At 40.5% G+C, this 20,811-nt stretch overlaps 1 protein-coding gene across 1 annotated transcript in view; it reads right to left on the bottom strand.

Moving 5' to 3' along the window:
• The window catches only part of PPP4R3A (protein phosphatase 4 regulatory subunit 3A), a 38,918-nt gene extending 18,403 nt beyond the window's left edge, over positions 1-20,515 (bottom strand). Inside the window, exons 1-4 of the mRNA XM_010711833.2 lie at positions 19,457-20,515; positions 12,606-12,661; positions 3,513-3,611; positions 534-1,151 (exon numbers count right to left, since the gene is read on the bottom strand). Coding sequence (XP_010710135.1) covers positions 534-1,151; positions 3,513-3,611; positions 12,606-12,661; positions 19,457-19,598 — 915 coding nt within the window. The 5' untranslated portion in view covers positions 19,599-20,515. The remainder of the gene's footprint in view (positions 1-533; positions 1,152-3,512; positions 3,612-12,605; positions 12,662-19,456) is intronic.
• Between the last annotated feature and the right edge of the window lie 296 nt (positions 20,516-20,811).

The following is a 20,811-nucleotide window of genomic DNA, read 5'->3' on the forward strand; positions in this document are numbered from 1 at the left end:
TTACTTAGGGACTTAGAAGACAAACTAAGAAAACATTCAAGCACCTATGGCAGTATTAGGTTCTGAATCTATGCTTTCCAAACGACTAAATTCCTTAATTTCAAAATTAGAAACAGTTATATATTGGCATGAGATCACATTTATGAAATTCACGTGAAATTTCATCTTGTTTTTGGCATGGTAAAATCATCAACTGTAGTGCCAAGAAAGTCCCAAAATACAAGAAAAAATTACAAAAACAACCCTTCAAAATGCAAACAGAACTATTCATTCTAAGCAAGTCTGCTGAGAATTCTACGTGTTTGCTCCATTTAAATCATCAGTTAAAAAGAACACAGCCCCAAATCCGCAATTTAAAAACATAGATCTAAGGGCTTGGTGCTCAAATTCCACGCCTTTTCTTTACATATCTTTTCAAAATGACTTTCAGAATAACTGAAGGTTTCATTGAAGCAACTCAGCCTTTCCAGGAAATACTAACAACTTTCTCTGTCTGAGGGCAAATAAAGAGACAGCAAAATTCTTACACTTACCTGTAACATACCAACTATTTCCACTTTATTAAAAAAGATGAAAGAATGAAGTGTTGATAGCATATTTTCCTCAAAAACTGAGGGAGTGGGTAGGACCATATCTTGAATATACTGTACTCTGTACGTCTGATGTATTTTTTGCTTCAACTCTGGATCAGATATAGGAATCACCTCTTTAAATTTTGCTGTTTTAGTCAGAAATTCCCTGTGTTTCCGTGACTGTGATAAAGACGGATCGTATTCTAGGCATCCAATTACGTCCATTATACATTCCTCGGAAAACATGACTTCAAAAAGTGCAGTTCTGTTCAAAAGGAAGATTCCCTTGATAATTTCATATAAGTGGTGTAGTCCTTCAATGTTCTCCAAGTCTTCGCACACATGAAAAATTTCTAAGAGCTTCTTAATATAGCCCTCATTTTCCAGTGCTAGCGCAAGTTTCTCACGGCGTAACGGCGAAGGCAGTGAAGACGCCACAAGTTCTGCAATTTCTTCTAGTCGACTTAATTCACAAGATGGCAATTCAAGACCTGGTGATGACATATCATCAAAACGTTCTTCCTCAGACTCATCGACAAGGTCCTGAGTAATATCGACAGAGGGGTCTTTGCCTTGAACCTATAAAACAACACATTTGCAAAAAATGAAGTTTTATGTTCACTACCATTACGGTGTTTTTTCAAAAAATACCATTTCAAAGGTCACGTGCTTTTCATTTTTCATTCATACTCAAAATAGAAGCACAAATGTATGTTTCACGTTGAGCAAAGCTGGTTTGGAAGGTAAGAGATAATGAAAAGATTTCTTCAGACAGAACGCTTTACAAAAATCAGGAGTATTTCAAATACGAAAGGAAAGTCATAATGACTGGTAGGGACCACAACATTTCAATAGATGACTGTGCTAGGCTATTCACTTCCATTTATTATTCTCTGTAGATAAATTTTCAAATGCAGACCAGCATTACGTTATTGCAGTGATAGCTGTTAACGTTCAACTAAGGTTGTTTATCTGTTCTTAATGCTTCTCATAGCTTCTGCAAGCTCAGAGTAGGGAGGCCAGTCTTGTTAACATTTTCAGGACAAGAGAGCAAGCCGCAAGTCAAAATCTGTTATCATGCACTTCCTAAGCACTCAACAGAGGCAAAGAATCCAAAGTAATATCTACAAAGCTCTTGAAAACACAAAACCCCAAACCAACATTTATGAATGAGCAGTAAAAATCTGGGGCTCTCAGAAGACGAAAGCAAGAGATCTGCAAGAGAGATCTCTGAAGATCCAATCACAAAACTATGCAAAGTACAGGTTAGTAAAAAAACTAAGACAGATGCTTGGGCATCAGAGTGCTTCAGCTTTAACTGTATCTTAATTGTAGTATCTGTGTATCAAATCCAGAAATGTAGAGATACATTAAAGGGCAAAAACTTGCAAATCAGCAAAAAAAAAAAAAAAAAAAAAAATCTGGGAGAAGTAATATTCATGGCTAACAGCAGGCCCATACATAGATTAAAATCTACAGTGCTGTTAAAGGCCACTTATTCTTCTGTTTCTTCACCATCAACCACTTACAGTGTAAGTGGTATCAAAGTTTTCCTTTAAGAAAAAGCTGTAACAACTGAGGAAGCATAAGATCTTGAAAGTACACAAGACAAAAATACATCCTGTTTTGAGGCCATGCTATTGTAAAGAAACTGGATTCTTACAAAAATACTAGCTCTTTATTTAGAGGCTAAGGAAGCTGGGCTTCTTATCTGGGTGTTTCCCAAGAACACAATTTCCCCTCTCCCCCATTTTGTTTCTGCCCCCAACTTTTGGTCCTTTTAACTGCCGAGGTTCCTGAAAATGCTTCTATACTTATTTACAAAATGGTAAAGCATTGAAAAGACTCAGGAGTTAAAAAAAAGGATCTAGCCACAAGCAGTTATGAAGCCTGATTTCTTTTGCTTTATTTCTGAACTCAGAGAAATTAAGGTACAGGCAGAGAGAATTATGTAGTAGTTGAACAGCACAAAGAGGGAACGCATAAGGAAGGAATTATTAGGAAAAAAACAGAGAAATTCCACCTAATGTAGCATAGCAATTAAGAAAAGTTGTAAGGCTTGGAATTAATTAAGAAAATAATGAAATAAAAACAAAACCAATAAGTGACAAACTGAACCACTATCATTGAATATACTGACTAACTTCTTCTGGGTATTGGTCAATATTTAATAACTGAGCACGTCCTGTAACAACACTGTTTCAGTGACTATATAGACAGCAACTTCTAGTGATAAAACACTGTAAGTTAACTAGCACATGTTAAAATGTCTGCATGCTACATATGAACTGCCTCATTCTTTAAACCATAAGAATCATAGCTCTGAGGTGATAACACAGACATAAAGAGCTGTCTCCTACTTCAACTACAAAATCATTCTTTCACCACCTGACAGTCAACAGAAGCAGTGCTACGTTTACATGAGTTTCTCTTGGAAAGTCAATACTGCTCTCACATGAACTAGAAGGATAAGGGAGAAAGAAGAATGAAAAATGGAGAAAAAGAAACATATAAAAATTATAGTCAAATTCATAAGAAATATATTACAAAATCAACTAAGAACTTGCACATTCTTCTCTCTACAAGAGAAGTTTAGAAGGAATTTTTTCCCTTCTAGTCAACCAGCAAAAAAAGTTAATTTTGAGATTGTTGGGAAACTTGCTGAGCACTCAGTTTGATGCTACACCTCCTTAGAAGGTAAGAGATCTACAAAGTTATGTTGAGCAAAATTATCTGAAAAAGCTCTAAAAAAAATGTTCATATTGGATTTCTGGGGGAAAGTTTTCAAACTCAAACACGCAAAATTTAGGGAAGGTGGAGAAGAGGGCAGTTTTGTTTTCATTTTCTATCTACTCTGTGCACACTCACCTCTTAGAATAGACTACAAATTTTGAACAAAAAATGATTTTGGTGCCTCAGCCTTTCATTTATCAAACTTACCTGACATATTTTTTCCCATATTTCATCACATCCTGCTTTTTCTTGAAAGCTAAGTGCCAAATCATAGTTTTCAGCTTCAGACCACACAATCAAGGTATCCTGTAAAGAGAGGAGAAGCATTTTCATTTCAGGCGATTTATGTTAGGTTTTCCAAGACCAAACTATGCTTAAAGAGTAAAATTTTAAAATAAGGATAGCTTGACACTTACTTACAACAGGACGGTATTACAGAGCAAATGTAATCATCCTACTCTCATTCTTCAGATTAAAAATATTTCTGCATAAGTCAGAATAAGCAACTTCTAAAATAACTTGGAAAGTTTTAGGTCACAATTCATGCAATCATAAAATTGCTAATCTCAAAAGGCTCATCTATAACACCTACGTTTACCTCAGTGTATCCTCTGATAAGATACAGCACCATTAACACTGTTTTTTTTTTATACTATGTTTCAACCGGACCAAACAAAACTGCAATCTTTTATGAGATGAAAGTTAAAATCACTGTCTTGATCTCTTTTTTATCAGGCCCCAGGAAACACTGTGCTAATGTACAGAACAGCTGCTTGAAGGAAATACAAAATGCTGCAAGAACAGATCTCTGAACACACACACACACACACACACACTTAAGTGTCTAAGAGTTTGCTTACATCTGATGCTGAACCATGCACATCATTCCAAACTGCACTTCCGAAAGGAAGATTCATTCTAGATTTGTAGACGATAACAGAGTGCTTAGCTAGACTGACTACCCAGAAACATAAGCTCCCATCTATTTATTTACTTTATTTAAACATCTATTTATTTACTTTATTTAAAAATCCACAAAAGAGATCAGAATCTGCATTACACACTGAATCAAATTTTATTTTTAAAGACTTCTGTTCTCCTGTAAGAGCTAGCTGAAATGTGGCCACATTAAAAACACACAGCCTCAAGAAATGATGTTATTTCACTCAAGGCTAAAATGTACGTTTACACGCTAACAAAAAAGAGACATCACATTTCACTGAGAATCACAAAATAGACTCTTATGGCTTCATTATACATAGCTTTTCCTTATGGTGATAATTCCTAAAGGAATTAACTTTAAATGCTTGCAAAAGCACTATAATTTGCCAGGCATGTAAAAAGTTTAAGACTGGTGATTGTTTAGGCTTAATACAATTCAAATATTAAAATGAATACTGAAGATAAGAGAGATCTTATGTCTGGATTTCAATATTCACCTACAAGAAAACTCCTGAAAATAACCATAGCTAAATAGTATGATCATCTGGCTTCATCAGGACTCAGTCAAGCAACACAACATAATCAATTTGCCATTACCAGAGCAGCTGTACTGCCACAGAGCACTGAAGGGTTTACCTTTCCATTTCCAAAGGGCTCAGGAGGAGGTGGTACACAGAAGAAAGGGATTTAGGAAGATCACTTCCAAAATACGAAAGGAAGAAGAAAGTCACAGTTAATAATTTATTCTCTGCAAGACAGGTCATGGTGCAAATACTCTGGTAATGACAGACTGACAGCATCTAGTCCTGCTGACACATGAAGAGTATAAAAAATAGTTTACAAAAATGTTGGAAGTGAAGGCCCAAAAGGAAAAAAAAATGAAGTAACAAAGGCCATTAAAGGGGTAAGAAGAAAACTGATGTTGCACCAGTCACTAAACACAGATCTATGTTCAGATACGTTTACTTTACCATCTTTTAAAAACAGTCTGTACCTTACTACAGTATGCATGCTATGCAGCAGGATCAAAAGCTAAAACTTGAGCCTGGCATCAGTGCTTATACTGCAGTGGTTTTCAAGACCAACCTCTTATCAGTAAGGACAGCATTATTTATATTAACTGCTGTCAGTTGAATGAACAGAAGCTATGAGTCTCTGAATAGAAGCCAGCATTGAACCAATACAAGACTTTTTACACTGGGAAGAGGAAGAATGGAAGGAAGGCAGGGAAAGGAAGAGTGAACTGAAAGAAACACGGGTAAGGTTACGTTTGAAAACTATGCCCACAGATGTAAAAAATTGTATTTGGCCATAGCATAGCAATACTGTTTTCTTAAACATGATCTACTAAGATGCATGGAAGTTCAAGTTGTACTTTTTCACCTCTACAAATTCTGATTCTTTTTAATTACTTCTTTGGATAGCAAAGCTAAGAACTGCAGAAACAAAGTGAACTGCAGAAAAATAATCTTCTAATTCAGTTTATTAATATTGGAAAAATATTTTCCAGTTGCCAACGTTAACAATTTCAAAGTATTCATCTGTCTCATTAGCACTTAAGGATCTCATATTATAGATCACTGTCAGTGCCTCAACAGAATTTATGAATTGCTACTTCCTGGATTCTTTCATAAGAGAATGTTTGTTTCTACACCTTTTCTTGTCTGAAAGGGGCTGTAAAAGAGAGCACAAGAAAGTGAAAAACGCACAGCAGCTTTGCATAACGTACAATTCAAAGTTTAATTTCTGTACACAGAAGCCTTTATCTATTTCCCTATGTAAAAACCCGTATTTTCTAACAATATAGAACCTATACAGATTATAATCACAAAAAGAAAAGCAGTGCAAAATTTCTGCATGTATTTTAAAGGGAAGCGACTGAAAGAAATTCCAGATGTATTCAGACAAAAATCAGGAATAAAAGACCACTTTCTGCTTGTTTTATTTAAAGGAATCTTCCTGCAAGGTCTGCAATTGTGTAACAGTGCAATTTGAGTCGACCAGTAGCTGTGCATCTCCCAGCTATGGGACAGGACTACCTACATTGCTTCTGAACACCAAATACTGTCTTGTTACTTCCAAAGCATCTGAAATTTCTTAAGACTGTTTCTTCCATCCCAAGAAACAAGAGTGTGCCTCAATGCCCTTATTAACATTAGCTACTGATCAGAGATACAAAGAGATGAGCTTTGCAAATTAGCTTACTATAAACATAACATCCCCAATCTTAGATTGCTGAGGAAGCCGTTTGGGCTCAGTCTGGTCAAAAACGTACTCATATTTTCTGCATTACATAGAAAACATTATATCTAAGACAAGGAAGTGAATGGGATAATTAAAATGAACTTTGAAATGAAATTTGTTTTTACGTCTTGTTATCAAACACAATTTAAATGTGAAACTGCAGTGTTAAACCCTACTCGTTGTGTTGAGTCATAAAACACAGACAAATGTTTTATCACCAAAACTTTTAATACTGATTGCCGTGAAAGAATCCTAGCATCCTTACTTCTCACATCTTTCAAGATGCATTAGAGCCCTTGGCAAGATTTTTGAAAAATACTATGACAATTGGGAAACTTCTTATGTATGGTTGAGCGTGCTGTTCCAAGTATGAAAAGCACTTGCTGCTTTACAACAATATTTTGACAATAGTGCCAGCTGGATGTGTCATCATTACCTTAGCACAGAGAAAATTTGTTGTTGCCTTAAAACAGTTTACAGAAATTCATCTTCACTTTCACATTATTGCTCATTATGATTGCTTAAAAATAATCTGCACTCCTAAATCTTAAGCAAGAATTCTACACATGGGCTCTTTTTAGAAGACCCACTCTCAACATTCTCATAAAAAGGTCCCAGAGGAGTTTCATTTTTTTGGTGCTCTTATAAACATACAGCCTACATCAAAACTTTTGACATTCAGTTTGGCATTTCTCTGTTGGTTGTTTATTGGCTCTGCTAGGTATGTTTGGAGAAAGCTCTGGTGGGCTAGAAAAATAGGATGTTGGGTTTTCAAAGAGCCACGACTATGAGCTACATCTTCACCTGAGATTTCATTCCCAAAAGCTAATCTTCAGCAATATTTCTGCAATAGGTTAAGCCAGCAAACCGTGGTAATTTATTTAAGCGGACAGGGCTTAGTATCTGCCAATTGATTTATTTTTGAAATAATTTCCCAAAAGATTGTTTTCCTAAATAGAAAGATGATTAAATGCACACTACCAATCTTGAATTAATCAGCAGTCATGTTTTCATTAGACATCAGATCAGTTTTATTTAACCATTAGAAGGCTGACTAACACGTGAATGCAATGCAACATACACTCTCCAAAGCAAGCCCTGGAATTCCAAAAAGAGGAATTCAAGAATAACTAGTATCTTTGCTTACTTCTGCTAGAAGATTGATTTCAGATCTCCTTCCTAATGTGGTAAGGATCAAGAACACTTATTTCTCCTCTGAAGCTCTTTTTTGTTAGCAGTAAAAATACATTTAAAACAAAAGGTGAATGCTTACTTATCTACTATCCACCCCCATGAGACTGAGGCTACAATCTGCAAGTAACTGTGCTCCAGATTGGATAGCCTTTCATCATTTTTTTTTTTTTTTAATTTAAAAAGAGTGAACGAACCCCTTCCTACTGGCCCTCAAGTGCCTAAGGCCTATGACCCACTGGAAGTTCAGAGTAAGGCTGTTTCTATCCTCCTGGACAGCCTGATGGCCAGCTTGCCTTCTCTGCTGAGCCTGGACATAGCCTATATTTTACATGGCATGACAAACCATTTTTTAGAATCTTGCTACTCAACTACTTGCACACAGAAGTACAGTCCCTAACTTCCTGCTTATGAAATAAACTACTGGCACTGCCCAGGTTTGTTGAGTTACACATACATAGCTATCATGGTAGGCTGCAGCAAAGCGCTCACGTTAAAAAGTCTCACCTCATTAATGTAATGCAAATCTAATTCAGAACTGGGTTTTCTGCACTTCTTCATGCAGAACCTGGTTATCTGCATGTGCTAAGTTGTTATCTCCAAAACTGGAATAACACATCAAGGCCACATCCAGTCTTCTGGCAAAATGTTTTCTGTTAGATTCTAGGAGAGCTTCCAACAGTCAGACCTGACTTCTCCAGTTTGCCTCTTCACAGCTGCATTTCCATGGGTCAATTACATGAATAAAGTCAATTTACTCGTTCCATAACAGAGCCTCAATTCACTGACCTAGCAGCCACATCCAGCAAAATAATAGAGTTCATGGGAAAATTTGTCAAGATAAAGAACATTTGATCATTCACTTAAAATAAGTGAACCAACCACAAGCAGTCACACTCTCCTCTCTCTTTTCCTCCCACCCTGCAAAAACACACATTTTCTTACTATCACTGCTGCAATAAGCCCAAGTTTTATTGAAAGTTCCACTGTTGGTTCGCTTGCTCCTGACAGCAAGCATCAGAAGTTCATCTTCTCTGTGCATTCTAACAGTGTGCTTTTGGTTCTTTTCAAATGCATCTTTGTGATGAACAACTTTGATCTTCATCATCCAAGGGTAGACACTTTCCAGCTATGTAGCCAGTAAGCAGCACTCCGCATCAATTTAAGCTTTGTATTCTTGTGAGGAACTGAAAAGACAACTGCCAAAGCAGAGGACACAAGATGCCAAAGTCTGTAGTACAAAGACAAGACTACATGGATGTAAGCTGTAAGAAACACAAGTTTTGTTTGAGGCACAGAAAGGATGCAACTTCACCACTGGGCTACAAGATGTACATGGATGACATAAGTTTTTACCGTTCTACTGCTGAAGCACTGTCAGTGTATTAAAATGCATTCCTGACTTCACACTCCTATCAGCTTTCTCTCCAGATAAATTCTCCTTTAAGGCTGCATGGGAAGATGTGTGATGTCCTAAAATACAACTGCAATATTCTTTTTATTGAATAAGAATCACTTGTTTGAGAACAACCTCTCTGTGACTACTAACACCCACAAATTATATCATTTTAACCTTTACAAAAAATTGAGAATAGCATTAAAAAAAAAAATAAATCAGCAGTGTAAACAGAAGTCTATCGAAAGACTTTACCAGGACATAACAATTAAAAGTAAATACAGAAAATAAATTGTATATATATATATATATATATAAAATGTTAATGTTTAAATTATATATATATACACAACAGAACAAGAAAACTGAGTATTCAACATGCAGACCAGGTACCATATACTGTAGCTAAAACCCACTTACTAAACAGAAATTGCTTTTAAGCTGTGTGCTACAGAATTAAATCCAATATATTTCATAAAGTTGTTGTACCATTATATGTTTTGTTGGTATCATCATTATAAAATGATAACGTACAGGAATACAAGTGGCTGTTCAGTTTAGAAGTGTTCTGCCTGCAAATATTACTTAATAAGTCCTTTTTTTTGGAGCCATGGGATGTTAATTTCTCAAGCTTTCTTACTGTCCTGAGTTATGCTAAGCCACGTGATAGCAGGTTAAATCTGGGAAGACTGAGGATCAGGCTGTGCAAGCTGAAGTAGCTCAGTACTATGTTGACTTACAAAGAGCAGCAGTCCCAGAGCAGGTCTCAAGATCTGCCCAGTATGCTGCCCAGGAAAAGAGTGTGCAGTTATACCTACCACCATTTATATTAATATTTATATCCAGACAGAAACCTGAATATGCCAAAATAAGTAGCAAGCATTGCTTACAATCCTAAAAAACAAGAAATCTAAAGCAGACAGTTTGATAAGTTTTGACTTGAAGTTCAGATTCGCAGTGTTTTCCTTTGTTTTTTGTAGTCTCCATGGATGTTTTACATGCCAAGAGACAGGAGGGAGCAAAGCAAACTTCTACTCAGATCCTCATCATTATTTTTACAAACAAGGATCTGAGCTGGGCAGTTACCACAAAACATACATATGTAAACCCTAATTGCATAACTTGTAATATTTGCAATTCAAGAAACAATCTTTTTCATGCTGGCAACAGTGCTGCAGAATAGGCAGAAGGTGCTTATGTTGGTGGAAAAAACCTTCACTGTTCATCACAAAAGATGTTCATACGCATGTTGAAGAACACAGGGCAACTGACAGAGGAAGTACTTCCCAGATACTTATTTATCACACCTCATTCCTTCCAACAACAAATCAGGTTCAGTAGAAGACTTTCTTCTTACGAGCTTCATGTTAGTCTGGATGGAAGTCAGAACTCATCCCCTCATTGCATCAGATACTAAAATGCCACATGCTAAGTTGTTATGGTAAGAACAATTTCAGTGCGTGGCTGTGCTCCCCTTTAAAAGGGCAGGTTTCTCCTCACAGTAAAAATTTACAATAAAAATCCAGAAAGAACATCTCACTGAAAGGTTACTCTGCAGATTCAAGTCTTGAGTTCCTACAATATTTTACTGAAATTGCCAGAGAGCAACTGACAACTGCAGGCAAACTCAGAATTCTTCTACTGCACAGTTCCATCAGTGGATCTTGTGTGAGTTGATTTGAAACTTCTGCTGATGTGCAGAGAAAACCAGTTCAGAAAATGTGTTGGAGTACCAAAGTTGATTTTCTTTTGTTTTAGTGAGTTCAGACAGTTCAAAATTGTGAGGAACTCAGCTGGAAAGAAGCAGCTCCTTATTTCAGCAGCCATGCTCCAACCCTAGCTCACATGGAATCATGTTTAAATTATGAACTTGGCTTTTACTGAGCAAAAGGATGTGTGTACCTCACTTGAAAAACAATGTGCCGCAAAGTAGGGTTACTACACACACCCTACTACACATACCAAAGATTTGGTATTTCTAAGGCTCAGAGTAGAACCCTGAATTCAATGAAAGGCTGCACTGCTTAAACAGTGAACACAATCGGTCTATAAATTTCTGTCCACATAGCATTCGGAAGCTTTAGGACTGGCACTTTCCATTTTCCAGCAAAGAAAGTGCTCATCTGGTATGTCAGATTTATGTTTAATATTTTTATTTCTCTGTTTTGCCATGTTTTTTGCAATCATCAGTATCATATTTGCTTAGCTCTAGGTTACAATACACACCCTAACTAGCAGTAAGCAGAAGGTGTACTGCTTTTGTACTGACAGGCACGTGTGGTGGTTTACACTGATCTTACAATTTTATGCCTACTTTGAGGAGGCTTCACACTTGATCTGACAAAGTCTGTTGACACAAAGTTAGCCCCTCAAAGCTCTTTGAGCAGATTTGAACCAGCAAAACAAGTTTATTTTAGATCAGCACTCTATGCCACAAAGCTGTGAGATATTCAACATTATTTTAGGAGTCCTAAAGCTGGAGCTACTCTGCCACAGAACCATGACCTCAAGCCAGGGAGGATTACAACTAAGAGCTAGTTTGCTTAGCATTTTTGCTGGTCTTGTCCTTACTTACACCCTGCAATTGATTCTCCACGCCACGCTGCCCTTATCAGTTGTTCAGTACTGACTGTTTATATAGCGTGTGATGAATTATATCAAGGAGCAGATACAGAGTAAACTCAAAATATTTCCAAGAAGGGATGCTTTTAACCCAGACGGGTTCTACTCATTTTTAGCATGCAAGCCTGCAAACAGCTGTAGCCACTGAACCGCCACAACTGCCTGCGAGCAAAACTGAACTGCATCCATGCTTCTAAGGAAACACTCCTCAGTCTTCAGCTTAAACAGTTTAAAACGTTCAGTGCTCCTGACAGGATTTTAGCAGTCTGAGATGATGACCAGACGGGCAACAAAATACAATTTGGTTCAGCCTTTTCAGTCCCTAAGAGTACTCTGCAGCATCCATCTCAGTAAGATCAGCATCCTACAGTCTGCTTCTCCTCATCCACCTACAAAGCATTCTTTAGGAGCCTCACAAAGTGTGTCTTAAATAACTGAAGTGAGGTGCAGGCTACAGCTGGGAAGTTACTTTGATGCACATGGTATGCTTTGAAGCAATATTAACCCATATCCATCTTTCAAGTAAAAGCCAAAAGAAAGGTGTACGTATAGTTTTAAAGAATTCTAGTCTTCTCTTAAAGAAATCACATTGAAAGCTGCAATATCAGAAATATTAAGAAAAAAGCCAGATAGTGTTAAGTTTCAGATACTATAATCCTCTGGAACCTCAGCTAATTAGTGACTATCACAACTGTGCTTTGTCCATTTCACCCACAGAATTTTTGTGTGTGTCTGTGCACAAGCAGGACAGGTAACTTCACAAGAACACTCAGAAATGCTGAGCACTACTTTGTTTCCTATTGGGGGTACCAGAACATACAATATCAATTGCAATAGAGATAAATCTAACTATTTCTGATGTTAAAAAACAACCATTAAAAGTGAAGAAAAGACAGTATGTTTACCTGTTGCTTCTGGTACGCCGTATTCGGGTTAATTTTGGACTCCAAAAGAAGAGAACCTAGAAAGAAAAGTTCCATTTATTTACATGTGTACTAAAATTTCAATCTCATCACGATTTTTCTGAACACTCTTCTCCAAGGTGGGTATTAACATCTTCCCTCCCAGCAACAGACAGACTTAATCCATATTCTACAACTTCATCTTTCATTTTTCCCCTCGAAGATATTTTTCACATAAACAGAACATTGAGGAGCATCTGAGACTCTGCCACACTGAAATAAAACCTCCTTCTGCATAAGCACCAATGTTGATGTAAGTCCAGCTTAGCTTGGAGGACTGACCTTGCTGGAAAAACAACAAAACATTTTTATTTGCTTTTATCTGTGGGCACATCACATCCCTCATCCACCTTACTGTTCAGCTGCCAGCAAGTGAGGAACTGTGACAACCAGGACCTCAGCGTAGGCATCTGCAGTGCTTCATTCAACATACATGACAAATAGACTGACAGTGCAAAGTGTCTGTAACTGAAGCATAAGCCTCAGGTATCCCTTAGAGGCACTCTTCCATTCATTTACCAGTTTACATTTATTCTTCAGTAGAAATTCAAACTATCAACTACTGAGTTACATAACAGTTCTAAGGTAGTGTTATATTTGTTACCAAAACATTTGCCAACTGAAGCAATCTTAAGTAGTCTCCCAAAATCTCAGTAAAACAAAAAATGAAATGCTTCAACCACCTCAAACAGAGAAGCACAAGAATTTGAAGGCATGACAGCCAAACAATTTACTTGAAGAACATACTTGGAACTGGAAACACTATTTCTAAATACCACAGTAGAATCAACTTGTTGTACAGATTATGGCTCGGTAGGTTTCATTATTTGAAGTGTGTGCCATTCATAAATCCACATCAAAAATACCCCCAAACCAACACTTGCTGACCAAGTGTCACCATACCAAACCCTGTAAGTTACATTTACAAATCAATATGCACCACTCTAGTGGAACTGCTGCTAATTAATGGAAGACGTTAGGTTGGAGGAGGTGAAGGAAGAGAGACTGATGAATCTGATCACAGAATTTCACTCACTAAAACAGAGGACCATTAAAGAACAGCAAATATCAGAAGAGTTCCTTGTCTGTAGGACAATAAAGGTTATTACTTAATGAACCTAGAAGCTTTAACAAAAGCTTTGATGTTCACTGTAGAATTGTAAGGCTCAGATTTTTTCTTCTTTTTTTTTTTTCTTTTTATTTTTTTTTTTAAACTTACATGTGACTGCTGCTTCTATCTGATTTCTTAGGAAGAATTGCATGCAGAGCAGCAGCATTCAGGAACCATGCTGACTTAAGGAGATGTGCCTGCCTCACGCTGCCCTTACAAGAGTTGCTTACAAATCCAGATACAATCCAACAATGAAACTGAGCTAAATGGCCCTCAAGAGGGAAACAGAAGACACAAAAATAAGACAAAAAACAAAAACCCTACCTCCATAAAAAAAAAAAAAAACAATATATACCATCCTTTCTTTCTCAGAGCTTCTCCATTTTTTAACCCACATCAATTAAACTGCTTCGGTAACAGAGCTGAAGCCTGAGAGCACAGTTACAGAAAAAACACAACTACAGAGCTAAGACAAAGAAGGAAAACTTTGAGGATGAGCTATAGTGATGAATCCAATGCACATATGGTACTCAGGCCACAGTTTCAGGCTTCAAACGTTGGGTTTGCCTAGAGAATACCTATACACAATGCTCCTCTTGCTGTTACCACCATCAGCTAAAAGGAGTAAGCATTTCTCTTCCATCTTTCTTTCAGTTTCAAACTCCCAGCTTCAACTAAAGCGTTAGAATGCTACCTCGTGCTCCTAACTTCATTGACTGTCTTCTAGGAAGTCTTCTGTCGAGTAATAATAGCAGCAAACATGAATGAGAATCCTGCAAGATTACAAGCAATTGATATTTCAACACCATTCTTAGTTCTGAAAAAGCACGCAGACATGGAAATCCTGAAATCAGCATAAAGTCACATGACTCAAATTCCACGTCTGACATAATACAATTTAAAAAAATCCTGAAGACAACTCAAACCAGACAGTACATCTTCCAGGCTGGAAGCAGACGTCAGAAAATGGCTTCTTTAATGGACTGGCCACAAAGGAGCACTTCTTCCCTTCCAAACCTGATGCCTGCAGGAAAGACAAATCAAGCCTTATAAGGCTTGACTAGCTCCTCACTCCCATATGATTCAACTTATTCCTCACCACTCTGGACAATAACTAGAAAAATATGAACTCAGAAATAGAAATGTACTGAAGTGTAAACTGCACCCTACAGCCTGTAACAGCTATGAGTCCATCCTTCTGGATAAACTGATGCACTGTTTGTGCAATTCAGGCTCCAAAAAGGGTTCAAGTCAAAATTAAAAATTAAAAAAAATAAATGACTGGCTATTCCAGAAGTTAGGTCAGTAAGCTTATTTTTCTGCAGTAGCTTTTACAGAATCAGGCCCTTTCCCAGTAGGAGACTACCATAGGCCTGATACTCACTTCTGGGAAGCAGGCAACAGTAACAACACAAGTGTGTTCCTTAGAAAAATGTTATGAAGTTCAATATACCACAGTTTCAATTCCTAAATACCAATCAACAGGCTTATTCTTTCTCTTGTCAGAAAGTTATTTTTCTGTTGGTAATATCCTAGAACATATCAGGACTATCCAAACTACTTCATACCAACACAATTTCATCTCATTTCCCAATGACTTTATTCAAAGAGAATAAAGACCTGAAAAATCACCCAAATATAAACAATGTTTTTAAATAAATCACCTCACGGTTATACAGACCTACTTGTTCTCTAAATTACAACCTTAAGTGAATTTGCAGAGGTAACTGCAGAACAAAAGTGCCTGAAAGTAAAACTTGAAACCACCACTGATGGCAGAATTCTCTTAGTTGCCACTGTAATGCAGTGCAGCACAGCTATATTCGTTTGGCTTTTTTTTTGTTGTTAGTGCAACAAAGTCATTCTGTGATGTGACTTTGTACACAGGGAATGGTTTGCTCAAAAGAAACTACATAAACAATGCTATTTTAGAAGACACTTAACATCAAATGTCCCAAAGCAGTAGACCTCAACAACAGAACTGCAGAATTGTTTTCAATATATGCATGTGGAGGAGACCTGCTGGTAAGGAATACTGCTCCTCTCCCATGGAATTTACTTGGATCTATTTTCACAGGAAAGAGAGGAAAAGACAGGAAGACTGTCACTCATTTCCTTCTAAGAGAATAAAAGCTGTTTAATGCTGAAAAGATTTCCATACTTCTGTTAGTTTTCCCCCTATAGGAAGCATCTTCATTTTAAAACAGATTAACAACAGAACTCCTGAACATATGCTCCAAAAACGTGGCAGAGAAGGCACCTGAAAAACCCATCCACTGTACTTCCACTTGGGAAGAGGAAAGGTATGTTTTACCTATTTTTGGTTGTTGTTGTTCTAAAACTTGCAAAAAGCAATACTTTTCTAGGAAAGGTCTGTGGCAGGAGACTTTTATTCAAAAATTGAGCTGCTTCCCTGAACAAGTGCCCAAGCACTTGTTGCACACCAGCCTTACTGGCTTAGTACCCCTAACAGCAGTAGCAGCGTGCTTGTAAAAGAAGAAAAAAAAAAAACAAACACAAAACAAACAAAGAAACACCCAGAAAAGGTGTAAGACATTCAGGGTCAAGTCTACCAGTTTCTGTGCCATTTTCCTTAAAAAAATAAAAATAAAATAAAATGTAAGCCCTTGAGTCTGTATAAAAGGAAAGCAACAAGAAGATGGCAAGGCAATATGGCCTCCAATAGGGGAGCTCATTCTGGCTTGTCAAAGTGGGGTCACTCGACTGGTAAGCATTTCTTAAAAGTTTAAGCTTTCAAACTGTCCTAAGTTAGCTGAACAGAAGGTCACTCCAAGGGTCACCTCAGTTATCTGGACTCGGGACATAAAGGGATCTGAAACCACACAGACATTTCAAGAACCAGTCAGGCCACAGCAGTCTAAAGAAAAAAAATATAGGAAATCACTCCAAATTTCCTGCAATGACTCCAATGGTGCCTGGGAACACGACAGACACCTCAGTAACACAAACCGCTCATCTCCTCTAAATTCTTTTAAGTCTATGTTAAAGACAACAAAAACTCTACAGATAAGAAGTGAGTAGAACTGCAGCTTCTTTATTACTCCAATTCAGCATGCTAGCTTACCTTGGACTTGGCATAATGACTCCAACTCTTATCTGAATACCCTGACCCCATCATAAGAACCCAACCATCTGTACAGCAGCCATGGAGCTGCACAACTGGGAGACTGAAGGATGTGCCAGCCTACACAGCCAGCCACTTGAGCTCAGCTGCTGCTGGCATGCAGACAGTGGAACCAGGGTGAGAATTTCCAGTGCAGAGGGGAACCACTGCTCACAGCCCCCACTCAGGAAGCAGAGCCCTCAGCTTCGGTCAGATCCCAGCTTCCCAGACAGCTTCCTGGAGCACACCAGCAAGAACAAGCAACGTGCACAGGATGAATCTCAGCACAAACACTAGGAAAAGCTAGTTTATAAAAGGAGGAAGGAAGAATTTCATTGTGGAAAGAGGAGGAGCTGACAGAGACAATACAAGAACTAAACGGAAACATGGAGGTAATGCTATATAGGTCAGGTTCCTAGTGCTTGCACAGTTTTGGGAACCAGAAGCTACTGACTTTTAGTTAAAAAAAAAAAAGCATGTGAGGGAACACCAACTGCACAGTACCTGAAACACGTGCTTTTAAGTTTGGCATTACCTTTTCCTAAATCATTTGCTCACATTTAATAATGACAGAATTTGTTTTCTTTAATCCACAAATCAGATTTTGTGAGGTGTTAACACAAGCAAGTTAGAAAAAAAAAACCTGGCCTATTAATAGAGCGCACACTTATCCAAGCCAGACAGATACTACTGACTAAATTAAGAACTTACACACTGCACGTTATTCGCTACTCCTGAAGCATGAGCTGAGACAGGTCTGATGTGTGTAAGCTATTGGGCGTATTTCTGTGTACTAAGAGCAATTACCATGCGTGAGCACACTGTTCTGATCAAAGTGCCTTAGTTACGCAGCACAAAGCATAACTTGGTGTTTCTTTTGGGGTCCTTTACACCAAGTTATGCTTTCCATCTTATAGATTGTTCACTTATAACAAGGAAGCTGGCAGCAACAACCCAACTGTGGCTCAAATCAGTCTTACCACTCAAAGCCAAGAGATCTTAGTGTGAAATGGACTATTTCTTCACAAGAAACTCGTGGACTGCAGTCCTTTCACTCTCTTTCCCAAGAGGAACAAAAATAAGTAAATTAAGAAATTGATTAGCATGTAACAGACATGACGGTTTTTAAACCACCACTAACAGAGCTCCTGAGTGCAGCAGCAGCAGGGACAGCAAGGGCTGTATCCACAACAAAATACATGGCAACCCAAGGTTTGTCTGAAAGTACAGTGATAATCTCCTCACCTCCCTCCCCGACGTTCAAATTAAACAAAGTTTCTTTCCATTCTGAGTGTTTTCTCTTACACTAGATAACTGGTCAGACTAAGAAGGCAGCTTCTTCATTGTAAAATACATGAATAAAAACCTCAGAATCACAGGTTGGTTGAAACCTCAGGTTTGGTTGAAAGGGGCCTTAAATATCACCTAGTTCCAACCCCCCAAAATAGGCACCAATTGAATTTTTCAAGTATAATTAAGAAACTACAAAACCCTGAGATTCATAGTTAATCAGAAGACCAAATATCAAAAACCTGCTCAGATTCAAGTTTGTTCCTCCACATCAGCTTATTATCTGTTTGCTGCACAGATTTTGGTAGTTTGACAGAACTTTCACAAACAGTGAGAATCAGTGATGGTCAAGGTGCTTTTCATCCTAGTTTCTACAATGAAAAAAAAAACCACGGAAGAAAAATGAAAGGTCATCTGTTAGTGGTCACAATTCACTGGACACAGCTGCACACTTAAAGCACAGAGGCATGCACTGAGAGACATTACTAGCAAAAATTACATCCCAGATATTCTAAAACATATAATTTAAAACCTGACCATAGCATTCACTCCACCAACAATCAAGAGTAGTTCAAAAGCATCTACTGTAGACACTACTACTTAGCCTGCAGTAAATTTTCTCGTAAGAAGTGAGGGAAATGGATAACGCATCACTCTACTTACATGAGATCTAGAGCCAGTTAAGAACTGAGATACTATTCCATGAGGAGAAAAAAAAAGTGTGCTATTCTGTCCATTCTTTTCAACTACAACTGCACTTTGCTAACTGCTGATAGATGGTAGGATACCTTAATTTTCAGAAAAAAGGAGAGAGTGAAAGAGAGGAAAGAAATGGGTATTAGACTGATTCTTTAAGAGGTCATCAGGTGACTGAAAAACACGATTTGAGTCTGAGCACTTCATCCAGGAGGGATCATTTCCAGAAACACCTGAGGACAGGTAGATCACAGCGATCAGTTCTGAAGCGGGAGCATGTCGGGCATCTGGAGATGGATGACGAGATGCCCACACCCGCACAGGGCTCACAACCAGACCTGACCGCGTTGGTATGAAACACAGCGTATTCACCGTGAACCCAATGCCTACTACGCCCGCACTCGATGGCAGCCTCCGTGTTTCCCCCACGCGGAGTAAGAAGAGCGAACAACGCCTGAAGCCCGCTCGCTTGTAGTTAGCACGTTTGAATTACGCTGCGAAACACAGACACACAAAGCTAAGCCCAGGGCTTTCCAAAGCAGCACGAGGCCGCAGAGCGCGGCGCGCACTCACCATCGCTCTCCGCCCTGACTAGCAGGGACATGCCCTTCAGCCGCTCCACGTAGCAGGAGGACACATGCCCCGTGCCTCGATCGTCCCACTGCCGGTCCTCGTTCAGCGTGTAAACCTTCACCCTGCGCCGGGTGTCAGTCATCGTGCCGCCGGCACCGCGGCCACCGCGCCGCTTCGCGAAGGCCGAGGGAGCGTTCGGGCGGCCGGGGGCCGGGCCCCCTCGCGGGGCGGCGGGAAGGAGGGCGGCAACCCCACGCGGCCGCGCCGGGAGAGCTCCTCGTCCCGCCGCTCAGCGCTCCGACGAGATCCTCATGTCCGCGGAGGCGGCGGGCCGAGGCGCGGGGAACGGCGGGGAGAGGCGCTGCACCGAGTCCGGCCGACAAAAGGCGGGCAGGGCTCCGCGGGGAGAGGCGTCGAGGGACGGAACGCGGAGAAGGCGCGGATCCGGGGCGGCGGAAGCGGCGGCGAGCGGCCCGGGGCCCGAGCGGGAAGCGCCGAGGCCGGGCTGAGGCGGGCGGGAAAGGCGGGAGGGAGCGGGGCCGCCCGGCCCGGCCTGAGCGCGGCTCTTTGTGCGGCGGCCGCCCAGGCCCGGAGCCCCTCGCTCGCGTCCGTCAGCGCGGGGCGCCGCGGAGCCGCCCTCCTTCCCGCGGGGCCGGGACCGGCGGGCGCTGCTGGCCCGGGGCGGGATGAGGCGGGCGGGCGGGCTCAGCGCCCCGGCTCCCCCATGGGCTCCGGTCGCAGGCAGCGGCTTCACTCCCAGCCCGACACCGCCGCCATGTTCTTCTTCCTCCTCCTCCTCTTCCTCCTCCCGGTGCAGCTGCGTCGGCTCAGTCCTGACTTCTCAGCGCGCCCCGCGGCGTGGCCGCGTTCCCGACACCCGGCGGCAGAGAGGCGCTCGGCTTGGCCCGGCCCCGCCGAGGGGGCGAACGGCAGCGGCGCGGCCCGTCCAGCCCTGCTCCCTCCGCCTCCGTCTCTGGCTCAGTCACTGCGCGGCCGCCATCTTGGTTTCACCTCTCACTGGAGGCGCGGGGTCTCCCAGCCAGCGGCGGCACGGGCCGCCGGCCAGCATTTAAAGGGCCAGCAGCGCCGAGCGGGCGGCGAGACGGGGGCGAGTAGTGCCGCGAGGTTCGGCTCCGCGCGTGCTCAGCGGCACCCGTACAGTCCTGCCGCGCCCCCCGCAGCGCCCCGCCGGGATCGCGCTCAGTCGGCGCGGGCGGGAGGCGCCTGGCCCAGCCCGGACGTGGGCGCCGCGTGTGTGTGTAGGCGGGTGGGAAAGCGCCGCTGAGTCCCGCTTCTACCTCTGCCTGTCCTCATTGCACCGTGACCCCGTGTCAGGGCTCCGCGGAACACCCGGA

Source organism: Meleagris gallopavo, chromosome 5 (genome assembly GCF_905368555.1).
Source record: "Meleagris gallopavo chromosome 5, MGAL_WU_HG_1.1, whole genome shotgun sequence".
Classification (NCBI taxonomy): domain Eukaryota; kingdom Metazoa; phylum Chordata; class Aves; order Galliformes; family Phasianidae; genus Meleagris; species Meleagris gallopavo.